Source organism: Rhopilema esculentum, chromosome 10 (genome assembly GCF_057945365.1).
Source record: "Rhopilema esculentum isolate cy_ngs chromosome 10, ASM5794536v1, whole genome shotgun sequence".
Classification (NCBI taxonomy): domain Eukaryota; kingdom Metazoa; phylum Cnidaria; class Scyphozoa; order Rhizostomeae; family Rhizostomatidae; genus Rhopilema; species Rhopilema esculentum.
In genome coordinates this window covers 753,949-776,720 of record NC_142824.1, presented here as the reverse complement: position 1 = coordinate 776,720, position 22,772 = coordinate 753,949, and the positions used below count along the sequence as shown (strand labels likewise).

Here is a 22,772-nt window from a genome sequence, read left to right as displayed (position 1 = left end):
TACAAGAAAATCCTTTAAAAACAACTTCATTTCAAACGAAGTTTAATTTGTTTAAACCAGCTAGAATCATTCAACTTGTCTAAATGTCATCAAACATTCTTTTCGCCGTTGTTTGAAGAGTTATATAATGTTCACCATTCTTAAGCAAAATGGCTAAGGTTAGCTTTGATAGGGGCTTTTATCTAACATCCGTTCGGGACCTCTGCTGCTACACCCTCATCAAGTCTCTATTCCCTTCCCGCTTTTTCATTTTTACCAAGTAGATATAAAAGCAGCATGTCATTATATTGCGAGATTCGCGCGGCCTTTATGTCTGTATACCTCCACTTCACTTGAGATGAATAGAAAAACACTGGAAGGAGACATAAACCTGAAAGCTGCTTCATGCTATTAAAGCCAACACATTGTTCATAGCGCATGCGCATCGAAGCAACAAATTAAACAGAAAAAAAGTTTAAGGTTACTGGCATGAATAGCATAAAATACCATTTTAAAATGAACTCCAATTTTGGTCAATTATAATTACGAACTCAAAACATTTTCAAATTACCATATGGAATTTGACGAGGCATTGTAATTATGAATCAACTATAAGTACTTTCCTACTCTATAATTTCTACGAGAATACTTGTCAGGTGAAGCCTGGTTGCGACCCGTTAACAGCATCTAGCGCCCTCGCAAGTCCAAATCCCTTCACTATATATTGTAGCCTCATTTTGGCCTGCAAAACTGCCTAACGCAAACAGAAGTCATCGAAAGTCTCGATTCGATGCAGGACGTTCTTTATTCAACTGGCAGCGACGCTGATGTGAACAGGCTTTGATATAGGTGACATCAAATATGTTTATTAAGCATTGGGAATTAAAATCTTACTAAAATAAATGCCTTGCAGCTAAATTGCACCATTCGTTTTCACTTTGCACGTAAGGGATGGGTCGACAACGCAACAGCTACATTAAAGTGATCGCTGAGAACAGGGCTAAGAAAACTCGAGGGTTACTTTTCGTCAATTACACCCTATTCTATGTAGAGAAATACCCTATTCAAATGTGTTAAACGGGTCTCTGTGGCCAAAGCATCTAGACTAGACTTACCAAAAGCAAGTCGAGACCTTGGCTACTCTAGATTACGACATAATAGAACAATGATAATAACAATAGCACAAAGACGCCGATTTGAGGTCCAGCTCTAAACTAACAAGAGGACTAATAGCTTACTCAACAAGAAAAGGCGCTGCCTGCTTATGGTGACAACAAAACGGCATTTTGCGTAGCTCCAGCCAGTGGCATACAAGAAAGTCTGTATCTACCAAAAAGGTAAATTAGCAAACCGGTTTAAAATACAAGGCTATACAGCAGAATTATAACTGCTCGGTATAATTTAAAAACTTAATTTCGAATAAAGGTCTACAAGAAATATGAAAAGTAAAAACGCAGTAGAAATGGTATGCTCAGCAAAAATTAAGACAAGGGGATGCACTTTACAGGAACTTTTTTGTTAAACTTTGCAAACGTCAAGGAATAATCATGTGATAGCTTTAAACGCGGTGGTCTATTGGAGCAACTTAAACATTTCTTTTAGGCAGTTTTTACAATGGGAAAAGGGTTCGTATCAAGGCATGGTTGTAGCCAAGGGTGGTGTTGGATAATTCGTATGTACGAACGGCTAATGCTAGGGTAATCATAGGGTAATGCATTCGGCGAGCAGTCGAAAAAGGAGCTTCCCATTACCACAAAACTCATCTGTTCGAACTAGACATTTCTAATACTGCTTAAATATGTTAAATAAGTTGATTTGATTTAAGACGAAGTTACACGACGAACGTAATGAACATTCCTACCAGAGGTTTATTAAGTATCATTTGAAATTTTAGCGTTGCAATACTCCAATGAGAACGTAGCAACAACAGACGTTAAGTGATAAGACCAGCTCCATAGTCAGTTCAAATATAATATGCTCTATTATACAAGCTATATCAGTCATAAACCAGTCTCAATGATTAGCTGCTATGCTTTTATGAGTTCAGAATTGGTCTGAAGACTTCTCTACGGAGTCTGCAATAAAAAGAATCAATTTTTAACAATAACATCAACGATTTTATTATTGCAATAGACAGTTACCACCCAGCAATTGCAATTTCTGCGGCACTCTCTGCCTTCAATTCTGAAAGCAATTTAAGGACGCTTGTCAGCCTAACAACTCGAGCTAATTATTAACTGTGACTGTAATAAGAACTAATTATTAAAATGTGCACAACTCGAGATAAATCAATATGATATGCTTGGAGTGCAGAAAGGAAAATCACTGTTTTAAAAATAGAACAAAACAATTATGCAACACAGAAGCTATCAACGTTTTCAGCGGCGAAGTAATACCGAACAGCAAAAATCAAAACAAGTTGTTGATTGAGTGCGGATGCATTCGGAACTGATGAAAATTATAAATAAATAATGAAGTTGATGCAGCTGAAAAGACAGCATTTGAAAGCCTGCTAAGAGAAAAGTAGCGCACAATGGTGGCATGCTTACTGCAGAATGCACTAAAAGTTGTTTACATCGGCCGATTGGAGGAAACCTATTGAAAGGTGACCTGGATGAGCGTAATAACGGTTGTTTATCTGACATGTCTTTCAAACTACTGATGAACTCCATTAAGATCGTGGTACTGCGATTACACAAGCAATGGTGTGACGTCAAGTGTTGACGCAACCACTTTTGTTTCTTTTGAAATAATACCACTTCGTTGCGTGTGGGTTGCACAGTAGGTAGTTGTTTCAACATCCTAGCAACGAGGAGGCCTTGTCAAGCATTATAAAAACTAATTGTCAATTAGTACGGGGGTTTTCAATGGGAAGATAATGAAAGAATAGATGTCTGAACGCCGAGGAATCGTGTGGTTCCAGAACAAAAATTAAGAGGATATGAAAAGGTTTGCATGACACAATTTTTAATGGGATTAAGACCAGACGGAAATACCAGTTGAGAAAATAATAGCATTTCCCCGACACACGAGAAACAAATTGTTCAAACAAATCATTGATTTGGATTTCTTTGGAAGTTTTTTCCTACCTTTGCTCTTCCAGCAACTTCATTAGCAAGAAAGCAAGAAAATAACTGGACAATGAAAGAAACAAAAAAAACTAACCACCTTCCAATGCATGTTCTGTCATGCTTCTACACAATGTCTCCAAATTTTCAAAACTTTTATTTGGGCCATCTTCTGTGACATCTACAAAATTTTCAAATTTCAAAATGAGAGACGCGAAGAAGTATCAATTTTCTTCAAAAGGTATTTTTAGTTTAAATTACAAGACTGTCTTCTACCTACAAAAATAAGGAAAACGATTGGCACTTATAGCGTAGAAATAAAAAACCTCTTTACTGGAAAAAAAGAAAAACAGGTTTAATAGAGTACAATGTTTTTATGGCTTAAGCAAGAGCTTAAGTAAAACCAAGACTTCCAAACGACAAAACATTTGAATCGTTTCGATTGATTACTTTGCTGCTGGCAAAAAAAGGCTGGTCGAGCTAGCTGAAAACTTACCAGGATGCAGTGCTTGCCCAATGTGGGATGGTCGTATTGGTGCAGATTTGGTGCGGCATACTGACTGGTGGCTTTTAATCTAAATGGAAGGAGTCAAATAAGCTAGAAAGTCGCCAAAACAATCGCCAAAACAATCGGCAAAAGGAAGAGTTCGAGCGGATTGCCAAACAAGAGAACTAAATATTGTTCAGTAACTAAATGATCGCAATGAGGAAATCTATGAACCGTGACAAATTAACTTTTCAGGATGTCATAAACTTCAAGTGACCAGTTGCTTCGCATACACAAGTAACAGGCAATCTTCTGACAGGCTACAACACTTAACATCACCGCAAGGTCCTTCTGATTCAACATAAAAAAGTCTGTACAACGAGACTTACTGGATTGTTGAAGGACACAGAGGCAGATGGCCCAAGCCTTTTATGGAAATTGGCTAGAGGTCCGGCTCTAGCAATCCCCAATCCAGTGCTTGAGGTGCCTTTAAGGGAGCCACCGCGAGGGCTGCGTCTTTTCCCCATGTTGGGGCCGATTGGATCCATCATCCAACTACAAAAAATTATTAAGTATGATTAAATACACCAAAAGTAGACAGGGTGATAAAAAACGAGCGTAAATATGAAACTCAAAAATTAATTAAAAAATCACAATTCAAAAAATTATCTTTAAAAACCATGGCAATTTTTACGATAGCATTGAATTTCTGCATTTTATAGTAAAAGTTTGCTATAATTGTTAAAATAAAGCTGCACACAAAAGGACACTGAGTAATGCCATGGTCTCTGTTCAGATTAAAAGGAAATCATAGTCTATTGCCTGAAAAATGTTGAGAGGGCTGAGGCTGTTGCAACAAAGAAGAGGGGAGGGCAATTCTTGAACATGAACTGATTAGCATATATGTTTGTAAACAAAACGAGGCAAAAAACATCCAGCAAACATACGCAAATAAATCAGACCGAAGTAAATCGGAACCAATCTCACCTTCTGAGACTTTTTTCGGTATTTGCGACTTTCCTGTTGGTAACAAGCTGCTTTGCCATATTTTTGCACTGAATCTTCCAAGATTGCAGCTTTCTCTTCTGGGGAGGAGTAAATGCCTTCGAGAAAAATTATAAGTAATCAATAATCCACTGACGATGGGAATTTAAGTTTCATTTCAATCAAACGACTGAGGAAGCAACTTTATGCAGAGTTTAACATTATATATATATATACAATCAATGACAAATAGGAGTACTGCATTTTCAAGTTCATCATTCTCACCTCATTTGCTAGAATCTTTTCAACAATCCAGAGATATGTTAAGCAATACTCTTCATCCTGCTGGGCCACCAAAATCTGAGTGCAGGCTTTGGAGAAATGATAACATCATCATGAAAATGTCTTCCGGAAGCATTTCATAAGTAATATCACTTCATGCAAAATATCATTTCATGAGAAATACCATTTCATGAAAAAAATATCTTTTCAAAGAAATTTTTAACATTTCTCATCTTAGAGCATCTGAAGTTAAAATGAATAACATACAGTAAAAACCCGCATAAAAGAACCTAGGTTTTATTCTGGCAGCCTGAATAGGTTCTTAATTAACAGCCTGCTATTCTAAATTCCAGTCTAGAAGGTTCTTAACAAGGTTCTTATATACGTACAGGCCTTGAACACATTAACAATGTTTTCAACAGCAAGGATTCTAACAGACACATAAACCAGCCATTTTTTTCATGTTAATTTCAAGCCAATCAAATGAATTTGTGTTGTTAGATTGTCCAATTAGAATGTAACATGGCATAACCTGATTTACTCTAAGCTGGTTTAATTAGACAGTGTGAATAGGGTGTAAAAATACCTTTTCAAAAATACATAAGAACCTTTTCAAATTACAGCCTCTTGGGGGTTCTTAATTATGAGGTTTAAAAGATTAAATTTCAGCCTCAAGGTTCTTATATAAACAGGTTCTTTTATGGGGGTTTCTACTGTACTGTCATGAACAGACAAATTATTAAAGCTAATAGAAAAAAAGACTGTTTTGAGTTTAATATAATATCATACCTTTTCCCATAACCTTAACAATCTGAGAGGGAAGGTCATCTGGATCAGGAGGATCTCCAATGACACCCACTGACGCATTGACTGTATCTGCTGTCTCGCTCTGAGACACAGGAGGCGAGCAAACATGTGGCTTAATTGGGGTTATTACAATCTGTTTCAGCTCTGCTAAGACACTTGGCAATTTCCCCATCTGCAAAACTTCCTAAAGGAGTAAAGAGGAAAATTTAAAAACAAGGAAACTTCATTAAGCAAGTATCGATTGCAGCCCATTGAGAGAAACGCTATGATTTTGGTGGATCTGATAACATTTAAGATAACATCAAAGAATGAAGGAAAAAGTCAAAAGACGTTGACCCTTCCTTCCATACTTCTTCTTTGAAGCAGTTTCTCATTGCACAAAGTATGTTTGGTACGATGAAGATGTAGTTTAATCAGTTTACAAAGTCCATATTCCAATAATCACTGTAAGCTCAAATGAATACAAACGCAATAAAACTTTTTAGAATGATAGATATCATCCTGAAATGACAGAAATGGCATGAAGGCAACGTTTCTGATGCCTCAATAACCAACATTCCGATAAGAACCATAAGGCATTCAGATTGCAAAAAAGGGCCATGAGGCATAAGTTCTTAATCACAAAAGCCATCTCTATTTATGACTTTTTGTCCCTTTTGTCAGATTGCTATGATGACTGATGTTTATGAAAATACAAGGATCACAAAAAAAAAGAATACACTTAAACAAACCTTTTCTAAAGTCGCCAACAATTGTGGCCTTTCTTTGAGCTTTTGCAAGCAGACTAAAATCTTGTTTGTTGCCCCAACGGTTACACCCTAAAAAAGCATTTGAGAAATGCATTAATGGTTGCAAAAGCAAAATACATCTTGACAAACAAATAAGACATGATGGAAAATACCATTCATTCATTGTTGAAAGCCCCATAAAAAACACACAAAAAAGTTTGCTTTCCAGTTAAAATGCTAAAAAATGGCAAAGGAGTCACTGGTGTAATTTTGCTGAAGCAAACTTTCATGCTGGGAAAAATCAGGGTAAAAGTAACATGGACAATTTTCTATAGATATACTTGATTATCAATTTGCTTAAAAAACTTTTGATGAACTCTTTTTAAATTTTGATTAACAATTTTTGATGAAATAGAGCCATTGAAGAATACAACTTAGCCTTTATTTTCACTTTGTCATTAATCTTTCCAATATACACATTATATATATATGTTTGTCTGAAACTTTACACTAATAGAAAGTTATCTAACCTCTATAGAAGTTAAATGTACTGCTAAGTCTGGAAAACTAAGCCAAAAATGTCCAAACTGCTATTACTTATCTGAAAGAGCAAAATGTTTCATGTTAAGCTAGATGTACCTTGCCCTTCAAGAAGTCATCTGACAATCCCAACATTTCCTCGTATGTCATTTCACTGAATATGTTACTGTATTTGTGAAGCCTGAGGCTTTTCAACCATCCATGAACATCTAAAAACAGATAAGATTACTAAAATTTCGAAGTTAGGTTTGGTACTTGCTAACTGAATTAGAAAATCAACATATATATACATAATACAGAATCTTTGGTTTCTAACCCTTACTGAAAAGAGAAAAAAGCTTATAAAAAAATCAATAACACAGCCATGCAACAGCTTTACTATGCTTCTAGAAAAGAAGAGCAGTACATCAATATCTCTACAAATATAACTAAGAGGTCATAGGGTATATATATGAATGGAAAAGCTTAATCCAGTGTCTCCTAACTGCTCTATAAAGTGATTGCTTTAGGGCCCTGAGAAAACAGAAGGGTATAGATACCTTTCATGCCTGGCTGTGCCAAAATTGTCTCATCTGGACTCCCAAATCTTCTGCTCAAAAATTCGTCATCACTGTCCAATGACTGCTGTGGAGAAACTTTTTTGTGAAGATTCTTGGGATCCACTGGAAACGATGAAGATCTTGTTACCCTTGTTTGCACATGCCCAATGTCATCATAAGAATCCAATAGCCCAATGTCACCTATTTTGTCAAGAGAGAGGCAATATAAAATACTATACTAACAATCAGAAACAAAAAAACTACTAAAGGCATAATATTGAATATTGATAAAATACAAATTCACGCACTTCTTCCAAAAGTTTTCTATTATTCTAAATGACATACATTGGATAGCTGTGTTTCCGAAATGTGAATATATCCAAAATGAAAACAAGACATGATTAAAAATTTCACCTGATGCAGGGGACCCTAATTCATCAAAAGATGTGCTTATTCCAGAGTCTTTGTGATCTAGACGCTTTCTCATCTGTGGAACCTGCTGCTGCTGAGGTTGTGTTTGTGCCTGAGTTTGAGGTCTCCATCCATTTGTTTGTCCACCATGAAGAATGTGATTGCTAGCTTGAATTCTCCAAGAGTCCTGGCCTCCTTTATTGTAGTGTGCTGATGAATCAGACAGGGTGTGGTGCAGTGCAAGATTGTGGCGTTTTTCTTTACTCTTCTCTTCTTTTTCAGTGAGATGGCTTAGCCAATGATTTAGTTTACCTTTTTCTTGATGTGTGAAGGCAGGATGGACAACTGCCAAAGAAAAGAGCTGCCTGCACTCTTCTTCATGGACTGACTTTTCTAATGAATGTGACAAAATATGGGGTAGTAGAGTAAGGTATTGCTCCTTTGCCTCATTATTTCCAGGGTGCAATAGAGGCAAGTGCATCAGCAAACTTTGCACTGCAAAGTCTTTGTTTTCTTTGTACAAACTCATCAGGAATTCTGGAGAAAAAAGCATATTTTACATAAAAAAGTATTCTGACTTTTGCAATGGCACATTTTCTAAACATTAGCCATTATATAACAGTCACTGTGCTTGTATCAAGTAAGGATCCCTGGCAGTGATGAAGTAAGGATCTAATGGGAGATAGTCATTGTAGAGTCTGCAATGGAAAAGTTTATTAAACCTACATGAAATATATATATAAATATGTATACATATATGGTAGTAGGAATATTTTGTCATTAAAGTCTGTCTGGTGAGTGCACAAGCACAAAACTCCAAGTAACAGAGAACATGTTTAATTCTTAGCCCATCTTCTACTTTATAAATACATATACATTATTATTTAAAAGGAAGTATAACACTAGGCACTCAAACAAAACATATAAAAAACTAACCAATTTTTTGGTGTCATTTCTAGACTAGAATTATTAAACTGTTCTGAAGAAACTACGGGTTGGCTTTGCTTATTTGACAACCAATTTGCTTCAACTCGAGGGAAGTCTACAAAGATTTAATTATTATATTATAATGCTTTACAAATCTTGTAATACTTTTACACTATCAAATAGATGCTGTATCTGTTGCTTTGGTAAGAAAAGAAATAATGTTAAATGGAATCAAAAGGCTGACCTTTATTGTTGGCTTCCTGTTCCAACATTTGAACATCATTGGCACTGTCTTTGAAAGTATGATCAAGAACCAATGATAAAAATCTTGCTTGAGTTGGTCCCAGCCTTCTCAGCAAAAAATAACAAGCAATTGTCTGCTCAATATCATTCCAGTTGCTAAACCATCCATTTACAACATTGACTTGATCTCTGAAAATGTGGGCAGGCTTCATGATTTCCTCACGTGGGTGTGCTTGATAATGATCAGACTAAAACAGAAAATAGTTGAGAATCCTCAAACTATGAAGAAACAAGAATGTTTCTAGCATTTGAAGCATTGGGGCTGTGTTAAAATGGGCACTCTGCTAGCATCCTGATTATAGCATAATAGCAAAAACTGAAATTATAAAAGATGATGATTATAGCATAATAGAATCTTTGTTAATTGTAATTCTAAACTGAATATGTATAATCTGTCAATTTTTTAAATTTTACAGTCTAAAAAACTTGATAATTTAAAGAAACATTAAGTTACAGACAATTAAGCTATGTAGATATTTTATATAATCTGGTTTTAAGGGCATTTCTAATTATTGTTTTTGCATCTTTAATTCATTCTGATCAAAGTTGTATAGCCTTTAAAGTAGCTTCAATGATTTGAGATTACAGGGGGAAGGCTTGGGACAAAACACTTTATGAAAATCGCATAACAATTGATAGAAACCCTTTTGTTTCATGTGAAAGTCCCTTCAAATCCTTTTGGTTTTGGTGGAGACCTCGTACACTATTTTCAACAGTGAATTGTCCCTAGCGAAAAGGGATTGCAGCGAATGACGTCATACCATGCGAGGGAACAAATTGCAGCAAGCGAATAACTGTCCAATTGGGAAAGGGAGATGATGACTAGAAAATGGTTTATCACATTAAATTGAGTATCATGATTCATTCAGGTCAGTAATTGAATGCAGAATTTCCAATGGAGGTTTAAGTCCCATGATCGACGACTGGACACGTCAAGGAAGTGTTCCGAGCGAGTCTCTTCCGATTGTTTGCACTCGAATACGCATTTCCCCTGAATACGCTTTAAAAACAATGCATTCTTCAAGGGCGTGAAAGACTTTGAATGCACGACTTTCGAAAATTTTGCAAGATAGCTGTCAGCAGAAGTCGCCCATGAACCGAATAAGCGAAGACGGACCGAAGACGGACTGAAGAAGGACCGAGGACGGACTCAGAAAATATTCCAAATGGTCAAACTATTCAAATCGCTGAACGTCTACTGTGATACCGCAATTGTACACACCTCGGGGTTGTATAAGTGCTTACAATTTTGTTATTAAAAATCGTCAACTTGTGTTGGAAAATTACTAAAAGAATAAAAAGTCAACCCAACCAAGGTTTTAAAAAGGTTTCAGAACAAATATAACTTTTCACCCGAAGAAAGGTTCCAGGTAATAGCCATGAAACGCAATTTTGAATTTCAGTGTGATTTTGAGAAAAAACATGTTGGATATATTGTATGTTCAAATAAAAACTAAAACATAACACACTGTTAAGGAAATAGATAAAGGGAATGTGCGTATGACGAACTCCTGGCAATCTGATCTTTCCTTTGTTTATTAGGAAAACAAAGCCAAATTGCTATTCAAAATTGATGTCCTAAACGACAACAAAGAAGCGACACCACTACCGTTTTTCTCGGGCTTGAATAATAAAGAAAGAAATAAAAACCTACCAACATGTCTACAAGAAAAGGCTTGAATAGGCCAACAGAATCTGCTTCTTTGTGAACGTTGAAAGGACTCCTCCTTAAATATAGTCTGGCTTCGACAAAAGCCAAAAGTTCATTCCTCCGAGAGTTTTGGACTCAGCGCTCGTCAGATATGATCCAGCAGTAATGTTCTGGTTAGCGAATCAATGAATAATATTTGTAGGTCCAAATTGATGAGCGATTCGTTTTACACCTTTCTTAGAGCTTGATTCAAGAAGAACTGCATCGTGTGGGCCTCTCGCCCACTCATTCTTCCAGCTGCTTTTGTTGAACTGTGAATCCTTCGGTTCGCGGTTGTTTAAAGGAACGGTACGTCGTATGAACCTCCAGGCTGTTTTAGGGTTTCCCCTCTTATTTAATCCACACCTTCGTAAATCGATTCGAACATTACACACAAAATGCTATGGTTGGTAGTCCAACTGCGACAAATGGAATTTACGTTTTGACTGAACATAAAAGTAAATGTTTTCTAAAATACGGAACAATGAAATACGGACTCGCCAACTTCGAATGTTTTGCTTTATTATTAATTCATCCTTTCACAGCTGACGTCAGTTGAAATTTCCCGTATCTACGACAATTGTTGTTGGTTTTAACTGCAAAATCAAAATTTCCTGGCTGTATTCAAGGCGCATGAGGGCTGTACACGTACGTTGGAACGCAAAATTTGAAAGTTGGGGCAGGGCTAACGAAAGTGAAGGACCAGGTTTTTTAACCTTTTATTGCAGCTTTGAAATTACTTGCTTGGCAAAAAAGTTGTCTTTTGTGACATGACCGGACATGACAAGTACCAAGCAAGACATGAAGTTAAGTTAAGGCAAAAACAACTTCCATTAAAGTTAATAATGCTTTGAAAGCATTGTTAACATTTGCATTTTATCCAGGGGCAGTGCTATGAGGGTGATGCCCCTCCCCCAAAGAGCCATCGGTATTATTTACTGCTTACTTTGCAAACTTGTTCGACGACAAAGTCAACCATTCACCGGACAACCCCTTGAAAATTCTCCAGGAACGCTCCTGAAGTTCGTTTTTTTCAAATTCAAGTGGCCATAAACTCAGCAAAAAGCTATTAAATTTCCGGTTCCGGATATAAAAAAATATCTATAACCTACATAGTACTTGTAAACTTTTTGAAAGGCAAAGTGCTTGTAAACTGGCTATAGAAAAATCGCCGAGAGCTTAAATTCAGCATTTCGGCAAATTTTGTTGGCAGGAGTATCACAAGTAAATATTTTCTTTGTGTTACCGAGACTTTTCATCGAAAATTACATTCACCTATGCGTATGCGATCACCGAAGGATTTCGCTGCAATTTATGACACATGACTCATTGAATTCTCAGTGGCTATCAGACACCCAGCGGCGTTTCTGGTTCCATGTTTTATGATAGCATTCATGGTTAAAGATTCCACGCCGCGTGTTGTCTCGACGAAAGCACGCTCTACAAATAGCAACGGACCAGCTGCATTCAGGGTTGAGGAAAACGAGGACCAGGTAGCAGGAATGTAGCAAGACAGCCCGTATAAACAAACAAAACTGGCAAAACCCCTACCGTAACCTTAGCACCATGATAAAAACGGTCACCATTTAGAGAATTTTTTAAGTAATAAAACAAGATGTTGATATTCATTTTTAAAAACTCGACAGTAAGAGCTTGACAAAAAATGAAAATTCTTGTTGTTAAGATGTCATTAACCGTCGAAACAAGCTCTTCTGTGCTCATTACTTTCTGAATCTGCATGATGCAACCCCTAGCTCTTTCTTTTCCAAAGCTACCCTTTGATAGGCTTGGGTACTGGGGTGCAATATGCCAGTGGCGGAAATTCAGGCTTTCATTCCGGGGGCCCAGGCCTACGATTTTCCGACAAGATAACATCATGGACCCATCATGGACCATGTCTAATTTTAAAGAAACTGCACATTTTGATAAAAATAGTTGATTTTTCAACGGGACTCTTTAGAAATCTTTGCTGACCACGCCACAATTAAGTAGCAAGAAGAACAATCCATTTATGATTTTTGATATCAAGATCGATATCTCATCTAAGGCAATTTATGATACAAGAGGTAGACCGATTACACTTTGACAAGTCGTTCATGATAACAACATGATTGTAATTGTAAAATTCATTTTATGCATTTTATCTTGTTTTCGTCAATGAGAAATACGTTTGAAAATAACTATTATTCAGAAGAATCCGATGAAAATTTTGGCCAATCTTTACGGAATTGAAATTAAAAATACAATTCATAAGCAGTTTTGATATCGGTCATATATTGTTGATTGATTATTTAGTACTGGCTAATATTTCATCAGCTTTGCTATGTTCAAATTTTGCAAAAAGGGCACAGAGAGGTAACAGCGGCCCCTGGGGTAAAAAAGGAAAATGCAGATTACCTGCGAGCAAAACGAGCAGAAAATTTGGCAATTACACCCTTAAGATTAGCTTAAAAGTCCTTTTTAGAACGATTTCTTGGAGTAATTTCGACACGTTAAACGGTTCTCAATTATCCGACGAAAGCCCGATTTTTCAATGACATCGCTGATTGGGGGGGGGGGGGTTTGTCTAAATAAGCCCTTACACTTAATAGAGAAAGGGGCGAGACAGCTTATGCGGAAACTATTCAATGAAACACTTGACACACGAATAGCACACGAATAGCAAACAATCTATGCGAGTATTGGCTGCAAATTAATGGAACCGGCTTTTTAGTTCTTGATGCTTGCAGTTCTAAAAATTTTTCAAATCGAAAAGTTTCTTAGAGACTTCGTTTTTAGTAGTATAAGTTCTTTAAATATTTCGGCCTTCTACATGTAGGTTCCTTATAAAGTGGTTCCTTATAACAAAAAAAGCGTGTATTGGACATCATATGTGATCAGAATAAATTTCAAAATTTAGAAAATTCAACAAACACGAACCTCTTTAACAGAAGGCAACTTGACGTGAAAATATACATCTGGCAACATTGTTCCTCGATGTAACTGCAAAAGAATGTAGAATAATGTTTGGAAGTGACTGATGAATGAACCGAAAATTCTCTTTCAATCAATGAGGGAAATTATGTCACCGCAATCAGGGGCGTCACTTCATACTTTTTGTTGGGGGAGGCGGTGGCTGCATGTTTGCCCTGCAGAAAAAATTTGCCCTGGCAAAAGTTGGAAGTGCTGGGAACTGCCCTCAGTTCCCGTAACACTAAAATACTTCTTAAGGAAAGTTGTTCCCGCTTAGGTCCTTGCTCAGTGTGTCCACAAGTTCACCGACGTGTTTGCTTACCCTTGGGGAGTGAGGCAGCCCCCCATCCTGGATTCAAAGAGCATGCGCTCATTTTTTACAACACATTTCGATATACACCCTAGCATTTCACAAGATGAGGGTATCAAAGCTTCCCTCAGCGCCATAAAAAATCATTGTGGGGAAGCTACCCTGCTACAAATTAAGAACAACCTGAGGCGGAGATTCTGTAAAATGTAACTTTGAACAGTGTTTCTTCTCAAAAACGAGGAGTTTTTTGCCATTTTGGGATACCTTTTCGGTGAATATTCAAACATGGCGGAAAATGAAGGTTTTCTCACGCACATTGTTAGCAAATGAGACCTGGACACCTCCCTAGAGCGAAAAGATAGCAATCGCACTGCTTATACCCTATGAATTTAAGAACAAATTAAGAGCAATTCAGCCTCAGATTTTCGAAAAATTTAAGAACAACCAGCCTGAACCTCAATTTACTGACTCTTATAAAGAAGAGTGTAATGGTGAAATTTATTAACCTCCCTTAAGGCACCGCAATGGGGACACTCTTTGCCCCAAATTATGCAACATATTCATGACAACAATAGAACAACACATCTTGAGAAATGCCCCGATGGGGCGTAGTCGAATATTTTGGAAATGATTTTTCGATGACATAATCTTCATCTGGCAAAAACAAGCTTGAAAACCTACAGGAATTTATACAATACACCCTATATCATCCACAAAAGATAGATATAAAACCGTATATAGTGGACGCCCTTCTTAAAGTCACGCTTCTGGTTACAGTCAAAGGACCCAAATATGCAAAACAATTCATCAAATTTTGACCCAAATAGCCCCGTTTACAGTGTCTTAGTTTTCTGGCAAGCGGTGCTTGTCTTTTTAGTATGGTCTTTAAATAAGACAAGGTTTTTAAATAAGATTAGTTTTTTAAATAGAAATCTAGACCTCCTCAAGTGACGCCCCTGACCGCAATGCTGAATGCAAGTGCAAATCGTCTGTCAAATTTTGTTCAGTAGCAAGAGTTGTTACAAAGAGGAGCGAATGTGCACTCTTTTTTAAGAACAAGTAAATTGAAGTTCAGTCTGGCTGATTTCTTAATTTGTTCTTAAATGATAAGCGCGTAAGCAGTGCTAGCTATTGCGTTCTACGGAGTACGGAGGTGAGGCCTCGTTTGCCATTCTTTATTTGCCGAAAAATTTGAAAATTCACTGAAAATGCCCCTAGATGGCAGAAAACTCCTCGTTTTTGAGATAAAACATTGTTCAAAACAACAACATTAGCTCATACCTAAGCTTGTTTTAAATTTGTTATAAATTTTTTTACTAATTTTGAGCGCATTTAACTTTTAGCGGTAGACGGCTTTGCCTTTTTGGTATGAAATATCTGACATGCAGGGTTGTATAATCAATATAAAAGCATGTTTAGCCCGGGGGCCTTAACGTAACCGCTAGTAGCAATGAGAATATCCGAGCAAAAACTACAGACTGGCCTGAAGCGATCCTTGCCGCACTTCAAACTGGCCTCTTGTGCAATTTGCATTCAATTCAATGATATATATCAGTGTTTCATTTTGTGTCCTTCAACAGTGCAGAATCCACTTCATATCTATTAAAGGTGCTATGGCAACCTTAATAAACAGTTTCTAACCGACAAAAAGCTGCCGATTTGAAAATACTCTGCACTGCAATACAAAGGAAACAGGCCATAGTCTCAAGTGGGAGAATATTTTCCTTGAAAAAATAATGAACGTGGGCGAAATGCAGCTCTCTTAAACAACGTGTTTTTAGCATTTGCGGACAGGTTTGCATAAATTACAAAAAATAAAAGGATAGCAATATAAGAATATTTCTTCAATTTCATGTCATTATGTATGATTGCAGGAGCTGAATGGGAAGTATCTTTTCAACGATCTGACCAACTAGCTCATAACGAAGTACTCAGGAAAAAGAGCAGATGATCCTAAATTTTTGAGCAAAATGCGGTACTATTCAGTTTAGGTCGGAAAATTCAATAGTATCGCTGTTAATATTTGTTTAACCTCAATTCTAGTAAAAATTTGTCCAGTGAAAAGTTACCGCTGATCGACTTCTTCATATTACCGCTGCCCACCTCATTGCCGCTGCCCCATATTACGGCGCTCTGCACCACCCTGGCTCCATAGTTGTGCGGACACTGCGCGATAGGGGCACCGGCAGGTGTGAGCACAAAGGCGAGATTTTAGCACATACTGGTGAAAGAGGGGTCGTAAAATCAAAATGGATGCAAATCTAAACGAAAGATTCACTTCAAGGAAAACAATTCCATGGATATGTCCACACATGCTAAAAATTGGCTGCAGAGACTTTTGATGATAAATTTTTAAAGTTTCTTATTCGTAGCTTTAAATTCGAGATATGCAGATAAGCAGGTGTTTCGGCCCCCTGGCTTCTATACCACTGCACAGGACATTTGCCGTATGTACAGGACAGTTGAAGAATTTGTGAACCTAATCGTAATGTTGCCTTATTCTTTTGCCAAGTTACGAAGCAAAAGCAGTTTTATAAGTTCTAATTACGAGATAAAACGAATGAAAAAAAACGGAATCTCTAGGTATTATTGTGGACGAGAATCTCAACTGGAAGAAACACTTAAAATCGCGCTTGAAATCTTTGAAAGGAAAAGTAGCAAGTGATCTGTCTGCGATGAAAAAACTGAAGCACATTCTTTCACAACCTACAATATGTGAGGTTTATTATGCACATACCACGTAGCTGTAGATGTCAGCTAGGGTGGGCAAACTCCAGTAAGAATCATACCTGAGGGGAAGCAGGCTTTAAAACAAGAGGATGATGGAATTATAATCATGCCGGCTTTTCAAAATATCATTTGGAAAAAGTGTAGCCAGAGGGGGCAAGTTGTTGTCAAAATTTTCATTTGGGGGCACAGCCCCCCGTGCCCCCTGCAGCTGCTTGGCTGTCATGCGCTAGTTAAAAGTCACCTCTGATGCGGGAATGTCGTCTGGGGTAGCCTGTCAAACACGAAGCTGCAAACGTTTCAGCGTCTACAGGATGGGGCATTCTCAATTATTGAAAATGCCAAACGAAAGAACCCCTGGAACAGTGATTGGCTAAGCGTTGATCAGATCATCTCTTCTGATAGATCTATCATAACACACAAAATAGTCAATAAACAGTGCCCGAGATCCTCTGGAACAAGTATAATCAGAGGATTGAAATTTCTAAAGAAACAATAGAAATCTCGACATCCCAAAATTTTCTGATTCAGAGTACAAAAAAGGATTCCACCACTCTGGGCTTAAAGCTTGGAACGAAATACCCATAGAACTAAGGGAGACCCCCTCGCTCTATCAGTTCAAACGAAAATTAAAAAAAAAACAGTTGAAGAGCTCAGGAAACCAAAAATAAAACATGACTCCCTGAAAGATCAGACGTCTTATTTAATTCACTAAAATTATTAAATAATTTTTAAATTTTTGTCTTCCATTATTAGTTTTTCAATTTATCATCTTAGGTTTCTGATGGGATATCAGGTTGAAATGAGAATTTAATTAAAAAAATAAAGTTACACGTGCACCAAAAAGCTGGTATATTGAAACAATTTACGTATCGGTCAGTTTTGCTTAAATTATCATCTAGAAATCTTACTCTAGTTATTTTTCAGCTTTTGTAGCAAATGACAGCTGATGCGTCTGAGGCGTGTTTATTGGGGTTGCCTCGGGGTATATTTGTTGTTCTCTGTAAAAGGTGAGTTCAATTATGTTACACTCTTTTTTTATATAAACACGAGCCTCAAAATTGGTCAAAAGTTAAGAACATATTAAGAACAAGCTGAAGCTGAGCTACTGTAAAATGAAATTTTGAACAACGTTTTATCTCAAAAACGAGGAGTTATTTGCCATATGTGGGTGCTTTTTCGGTGAATATTCAAACATGGCGGCAAATAAAGGTTGTCTCACGCACTTTGTTGGAAAAAGAGACCTGAACACCTCCCCAGAACGAGAAGCTAGAAGTCGCACTGCTTATACCCTATAAATTTAAGAACAAATTAAGAACAATCTAGCCTCAGGTTTTCGAAAAAATTAAGAACAATCAGCCTGAACTCAAATTTACTGGTTCTTATAAAAAAAGAGTGTAGATGGTTGGAATTTTTAGAGCACAAATATATATCGAAAACTCCAGCCTCAATATCAAGAATTTCTCCATCCTTGGGTCCTTGTAGCTGTTTGAAGGGAAATCGTGTAGAGAGATCATCAAAGGGTCTCGTGACGTTTGGATGACAAATTAGGTCACAGGTTAGGTCATGTCATATCTAAGTCTTGGCATCTATGGCAACATCTTATGTTGATATCAGCAATTCACCATGTTGAGGGGGAGCGGTGGCTTTAAAATGGTAAGAAACCAGAGGTGCTCCCCCGGAACAAGTTTTGTTCATTGGTGCCCTGCAAGTGATCCCATTGCCTGAGTTGACCTTTCCTTCATGCAGAATACAGCACGCACAACAGCGAATAGCGGGGACTTTTCCATCTGAAATTCCGCACTACACTCTTTTGCAAGACAAGTTAAAAAAAGGGCGCATAAGCAATGATTTAGCTATTTATTAACGTTTCTGGCACTTATTCAGGAAGCTAAAGATCGAAAGAAGTTGATAAAGTTGCTTTTTCCAAAGATTTCTGACTGAAATGTACGGGCCTTTTCATTTTACTACGCAGCGAAGAAATTTACGATATGAAGATCTTTACAAAATCAATGACTTGAACTGAGCTAAAATTACTAACAAAAAGCACGCAAAAATACATTGCTAAGAAATTTTAGCAAATGGTCAGGACCATCACTGAAGCCCCATAGACTGTTAAATCTGGCCTTTGTGGTGCTACGCTTGTGTATTGCAGTAAAATTTAGACAAAAAATCTAATTATTTTTCTCTTTAACTCTGAGTCTTTCATTTGCAGGTAAAATTTACCATTGTCAGAAAAAAAATCGTCTTAGACAATAAGCCAAAATGTTAGCATCATTTAATATCATGGGGATGTAGAAACGGTGGGTTAAATGAACTTGCTTCGTACCAGGGGGGCTCGGGGGCATCCTCCTCCTGAAAAATTTCAAATTCAAGACTTTTTCTATAGCGCTGATGTCCTCATGTTCTCAATCTGGTTTTGAAAGTTTAATCCATTTTGAACGAAAGAGACAGGTGTATAACGAGACTACATAAATGGGGGCTTTTGGGGGTGCTGCTTATGTGATATCAAGCAAACGCATTTATCAAAACTCCTTAAATGTATCGTTAACATTCTCGATTTTCCGACAGGACGCCAATTTTGTTGTATTTGCTTAGGTAGTAGATAAAATTCGAATTCCTTTTAATTTTCAGAAAAATTACCCAATGGTTTTCACTACAACCTACCTTCACTACCTACACAACCAACCGACCGACCTAAAATATAAAAACACCTAAAAAATAAATGGCCTAAGTATCGATGATGGATCAAAGTTTACACAGCTTGCGTTATGAAAGCAAATTCGAACGAGGAATTATCCTTTGACTGTAAACTGTGTTTTGCGCGTTTTTTATTTTTGACATACAGAAGCTAGACGGTTTTCTTAAATCCATGTTAATTGGCCTAAAAAACCTAGATTGAAATTTATGCTAAAACTGTTCACTTCCATGTCATCATTTTCAAAGTTGAAGTTCGTCTCTTGCTCATCTAAAAATTATTGCATTTCAAGACATGTTCATGGACTGTCTTGGGTCGCCTGGCCGTGACATGCTGTACACAGGTCCTTCGCAGTGATCACCTTGAGAAAACTGCCGATCAAATGGCGAGAGTGCAAGTTCACCTTTAAATACAAACTGAGGACTTTTCTCGTACTTTCTGAACGCCACAGCCCTCTTACATCGATGTAAATTCCCCATTATTGTGAATGATCAAAAAAGTGAAACAGGAAAAGTTGGATGCAGGGATTTCAGTCGCAGTCTTGCAATTCCGGGTAAGCGCATTCAAGGAAAAAAGAAATATTCCGCGTCAATGGCACCAGACGCTGCAGGGAAGTTTACCCATGTAAGCATGCTGCTAGTACATGATAAAAAGTCGGATATGAGTTAGGTTTTATGTTCTATGTTTTCGTGATATTAGTTGATCGAGTCAAAAGGATTAACGTGCATTTTTGAAAGTTTCCGATTCAAACCGATAAAGCACGTGCATTACACACTTAATTTTCAATTCTTTTAAAATTATTACTTTAACCCCTTCCTAAAATTTGATCAGCGATACTCTATGCTTTGTAGGGATTGGCACATCTTGACCTTTATTCTGGAACTACATGAATGGAATCTGAGAACAATTAGATCTATCAGATGTGGCTAAAAAGTAATGAAGTTGCAAAAGGGGCGGGTAGCGCTTGAAAGGGGCTAGGAACAGGGGATGGAAAGGGGAGCAGCATAACCCAGTTTTGAAATCAAGTGCCTATCCTAGAAATATAAAGGGATGTTGTGACTTATAGAAATAAAACTTTTCGGACTACAAACTGACGGCTGGTGGAGAGTAGGAGATTTTCTCTCTCTCTCTGCTGTACATCCTGCCCCAACAGCAACGATCATCGCGACACATTTATTTGTCAACCAGAAGGTTATAAAGAGCAGTGTCCCCGGGGGTAAGTGTATCACACTGTCTTACCTGGTTTAGATGACACAAACATTTAAGCTTATATTACCCAAAATGTTTGGCTAATTTTGAATTGCATCCTGGTATCTTGCAATTAATTGATTTCGGTGAGAAATAAAATCTTCGCTTCATTGTAAAAAAATTGACGTGAAAGAAAGCTGTGAAGTCAAGACACTCATTTTTCTGCATAACTAGGAGGCGAAATCTTTGTTGGAAATGGATGATTTTGCCTTTAGCGCCCCCTCCCCCACCCCACACCCTACTTTCCTACTTGCATTGAAGCCCCTGACAGAGCTTTGCAAAACTTCATACCTTCTACGGCATGTATCATAACTTTCTGCATTGACATAGCATTATGGCATAACGAAGTATCCAACGCTGTAATTGAGCTAAACTTGCGGGCAATGTATGCAGGGTTGGCAATGTCTAGATTGTCGATCTCGTGCCGGAAAAAATATCTTAAAAGGAAGTAAACACGTTTCAAAAAGATAAAACGTTAAGTTCATAATATTTTACTGAAAAAAGTTTGAACAACTTACTCTTTGCAAATTAATGCTCGATGCACGATCAAGCTGCTCCTTTCAGCAACCTCGTATTTGCATGTCATACATGCATTTTCAACTTGATGTTTCGAACAACGTACGCGACTTCCGCAGACTTGTAAACAGAAATCTAGGCCTTATGAGATTTGAATGAGCTTCTTTTGCATTCAGCATACGTTTGCACTCAAGGGAAGAAAGTGAAATTTCTGTTGGTTTTGAATATCATCATTGTGAGTGGGCAGAGGCGTTCGGCTCCTTCGCTTTGCGTGCATGAGATCCTTCTGCGTGGGCATGTTGTTGATCTTTGAATGTGTACGACTGTTGTCAGGGGGTAACCTCGAGCCCGGTGCTAAAACGCGATTTTTTTATTCTCATTGAAAGCCAGCCAGTTCTCTTGTGAAAACAATGATTATTAAACGAATGCAAATTTAGCACCCAATCCAATCGGTATCTTCGGCTTTGCATGATTCTGAGACATCGGAAATAAATTGTGGGATGGAGAAGAAAAGAAAAGACTTTTCGCAAGTTTGCCTTTGGATAACTCAAATTTGCTTTGTTTTTTGTTGGTAATCTATTCAAACAGAGTCTGTTGTTGAGACAAGAAAATCATACATCAAGAAAAGGCTTCTTGGCTGGCTACAATGCCTGCCAAAAGTACTCGGAACACCCAGCAATTTACGCTGTATTTGATATCTTTCATTCCTTTCATGAAAAGAAAATTACTACTTCCGCCCCTTTCCCCCTAAAACAATTTTGATGATTTAGAGAAATATCATAGAAGAAGCGCAAAAGAAAGTGCTTCCTAAAATCCTAACCCATTTGATAGTAAACCAACATTGTTCTGTAGGGGAGAGGGGGATGATTGATTTTGACCTGGGAAATTGACGTCAGTATTCCAAGACTTTTGGCAGGCATTGTACCTTTATATTATGATAGATATACTTCTTGCACACCCCGTTTTTGAAAGTCAAGAAGCTCTTCTATAGAAAATCTGAAGTTTCTTACAATTCTATAAAAAAAATTTTGATCTGGTTTTAAAAGTTCTGTAAAATCTCTTTATAATGCATAATCTTATTGCACACAACACACAACACACGCGCGCACACACAGTATAGGGGCATCATATGCCCACCCTCATAGCAGACGCTGCTATAGGCATAAGATGCACATGCGCAGACCATTAAATTACACAAGCTTTGCAAACCATTTCCCTCTTAATGCACTAAATTAGACTACACTTACGTGACAAAAGTATTAGGACGATGAATAGCAAAATGTCAGCTCCAAAACTAGCATTCTAACATTGATTGAACAAATCTTGCTGTTTTGGCAGGATTCTAGAAATGGCGTCAGCACAATGCGATTCCTAACAAATTCAATTTATTTCCTACCTTTCTATGATAGAAAAGTAACAAAATGTCGGAGAGAAATGGAAATATCAACTTTTTAGTTTCAATGCCGAAAACACAAAAACGACCAGAAAGAGTACAAGAAGCAATAAAATTTTTAGGCCTAGCGGGTCATTTGTTTGCTGGAACTGCAAGAAAGTTTGGTTGCAGCAAGTCTACAAC

General features: G+C 37.4%; 1 protein-coding gene across 3 annotated transcripts; it reads right to left on the bottom strand.

Annotated features, from left to right (window-relative positions):
* Positions 1-453: 453 nt before the first annotated feature.
* Positions 454-21,497, bottom strand: LOC148959182 (protein Smaug homolog 2-like). Of its 3 annotated transcripts, none has more exons than XM_089110575.1 (14): positions 21,199-21,497; positions 13,665-13,727; positions 8,997-9,243; positions 7,829-8,362; positions 7,415-7,615; positions 6,975-7,084; positions 6,339-6,425; positions 5,590-5,791; positions 4,804-4,889; positions 4,522-4,637; positions 3,924-4,089; positions 3,544-3,622; positions 3,145-3,228; positions 454-2,054 (listed from the first exon to the last, which is right to left on the bottom strand). In XM_089110575.1, exons 2-14 carry the CDS (start codon positions 13,710-13,712, stop codon positions 2,023-2,025), a joined length of 1,992 nt encoding a protein of 663 aa, XP_088966701.1. In that variant the 5' UTR covers positions 13,713-13,727; positions 21,199-21,497; the 3' UTR covers positions 454-2,022. The 3 variants fall into 3 exon arrangements, with proteins under 3 accessions (XP_088966701.1, XP_088966702.1, XP_088966703.1); XM_089110576.1 differs by having other exon boundaries at positions 3,148-3,228; XM_089110577.1 differs by lacking the exons at positions 13,665-13,727; positions 21,199-21,497 and adding an exon at positions 10,710-11,315.
* Between the last annotated feature and the right edge of the window lie 1,275 nt (positions 21,498-22,772).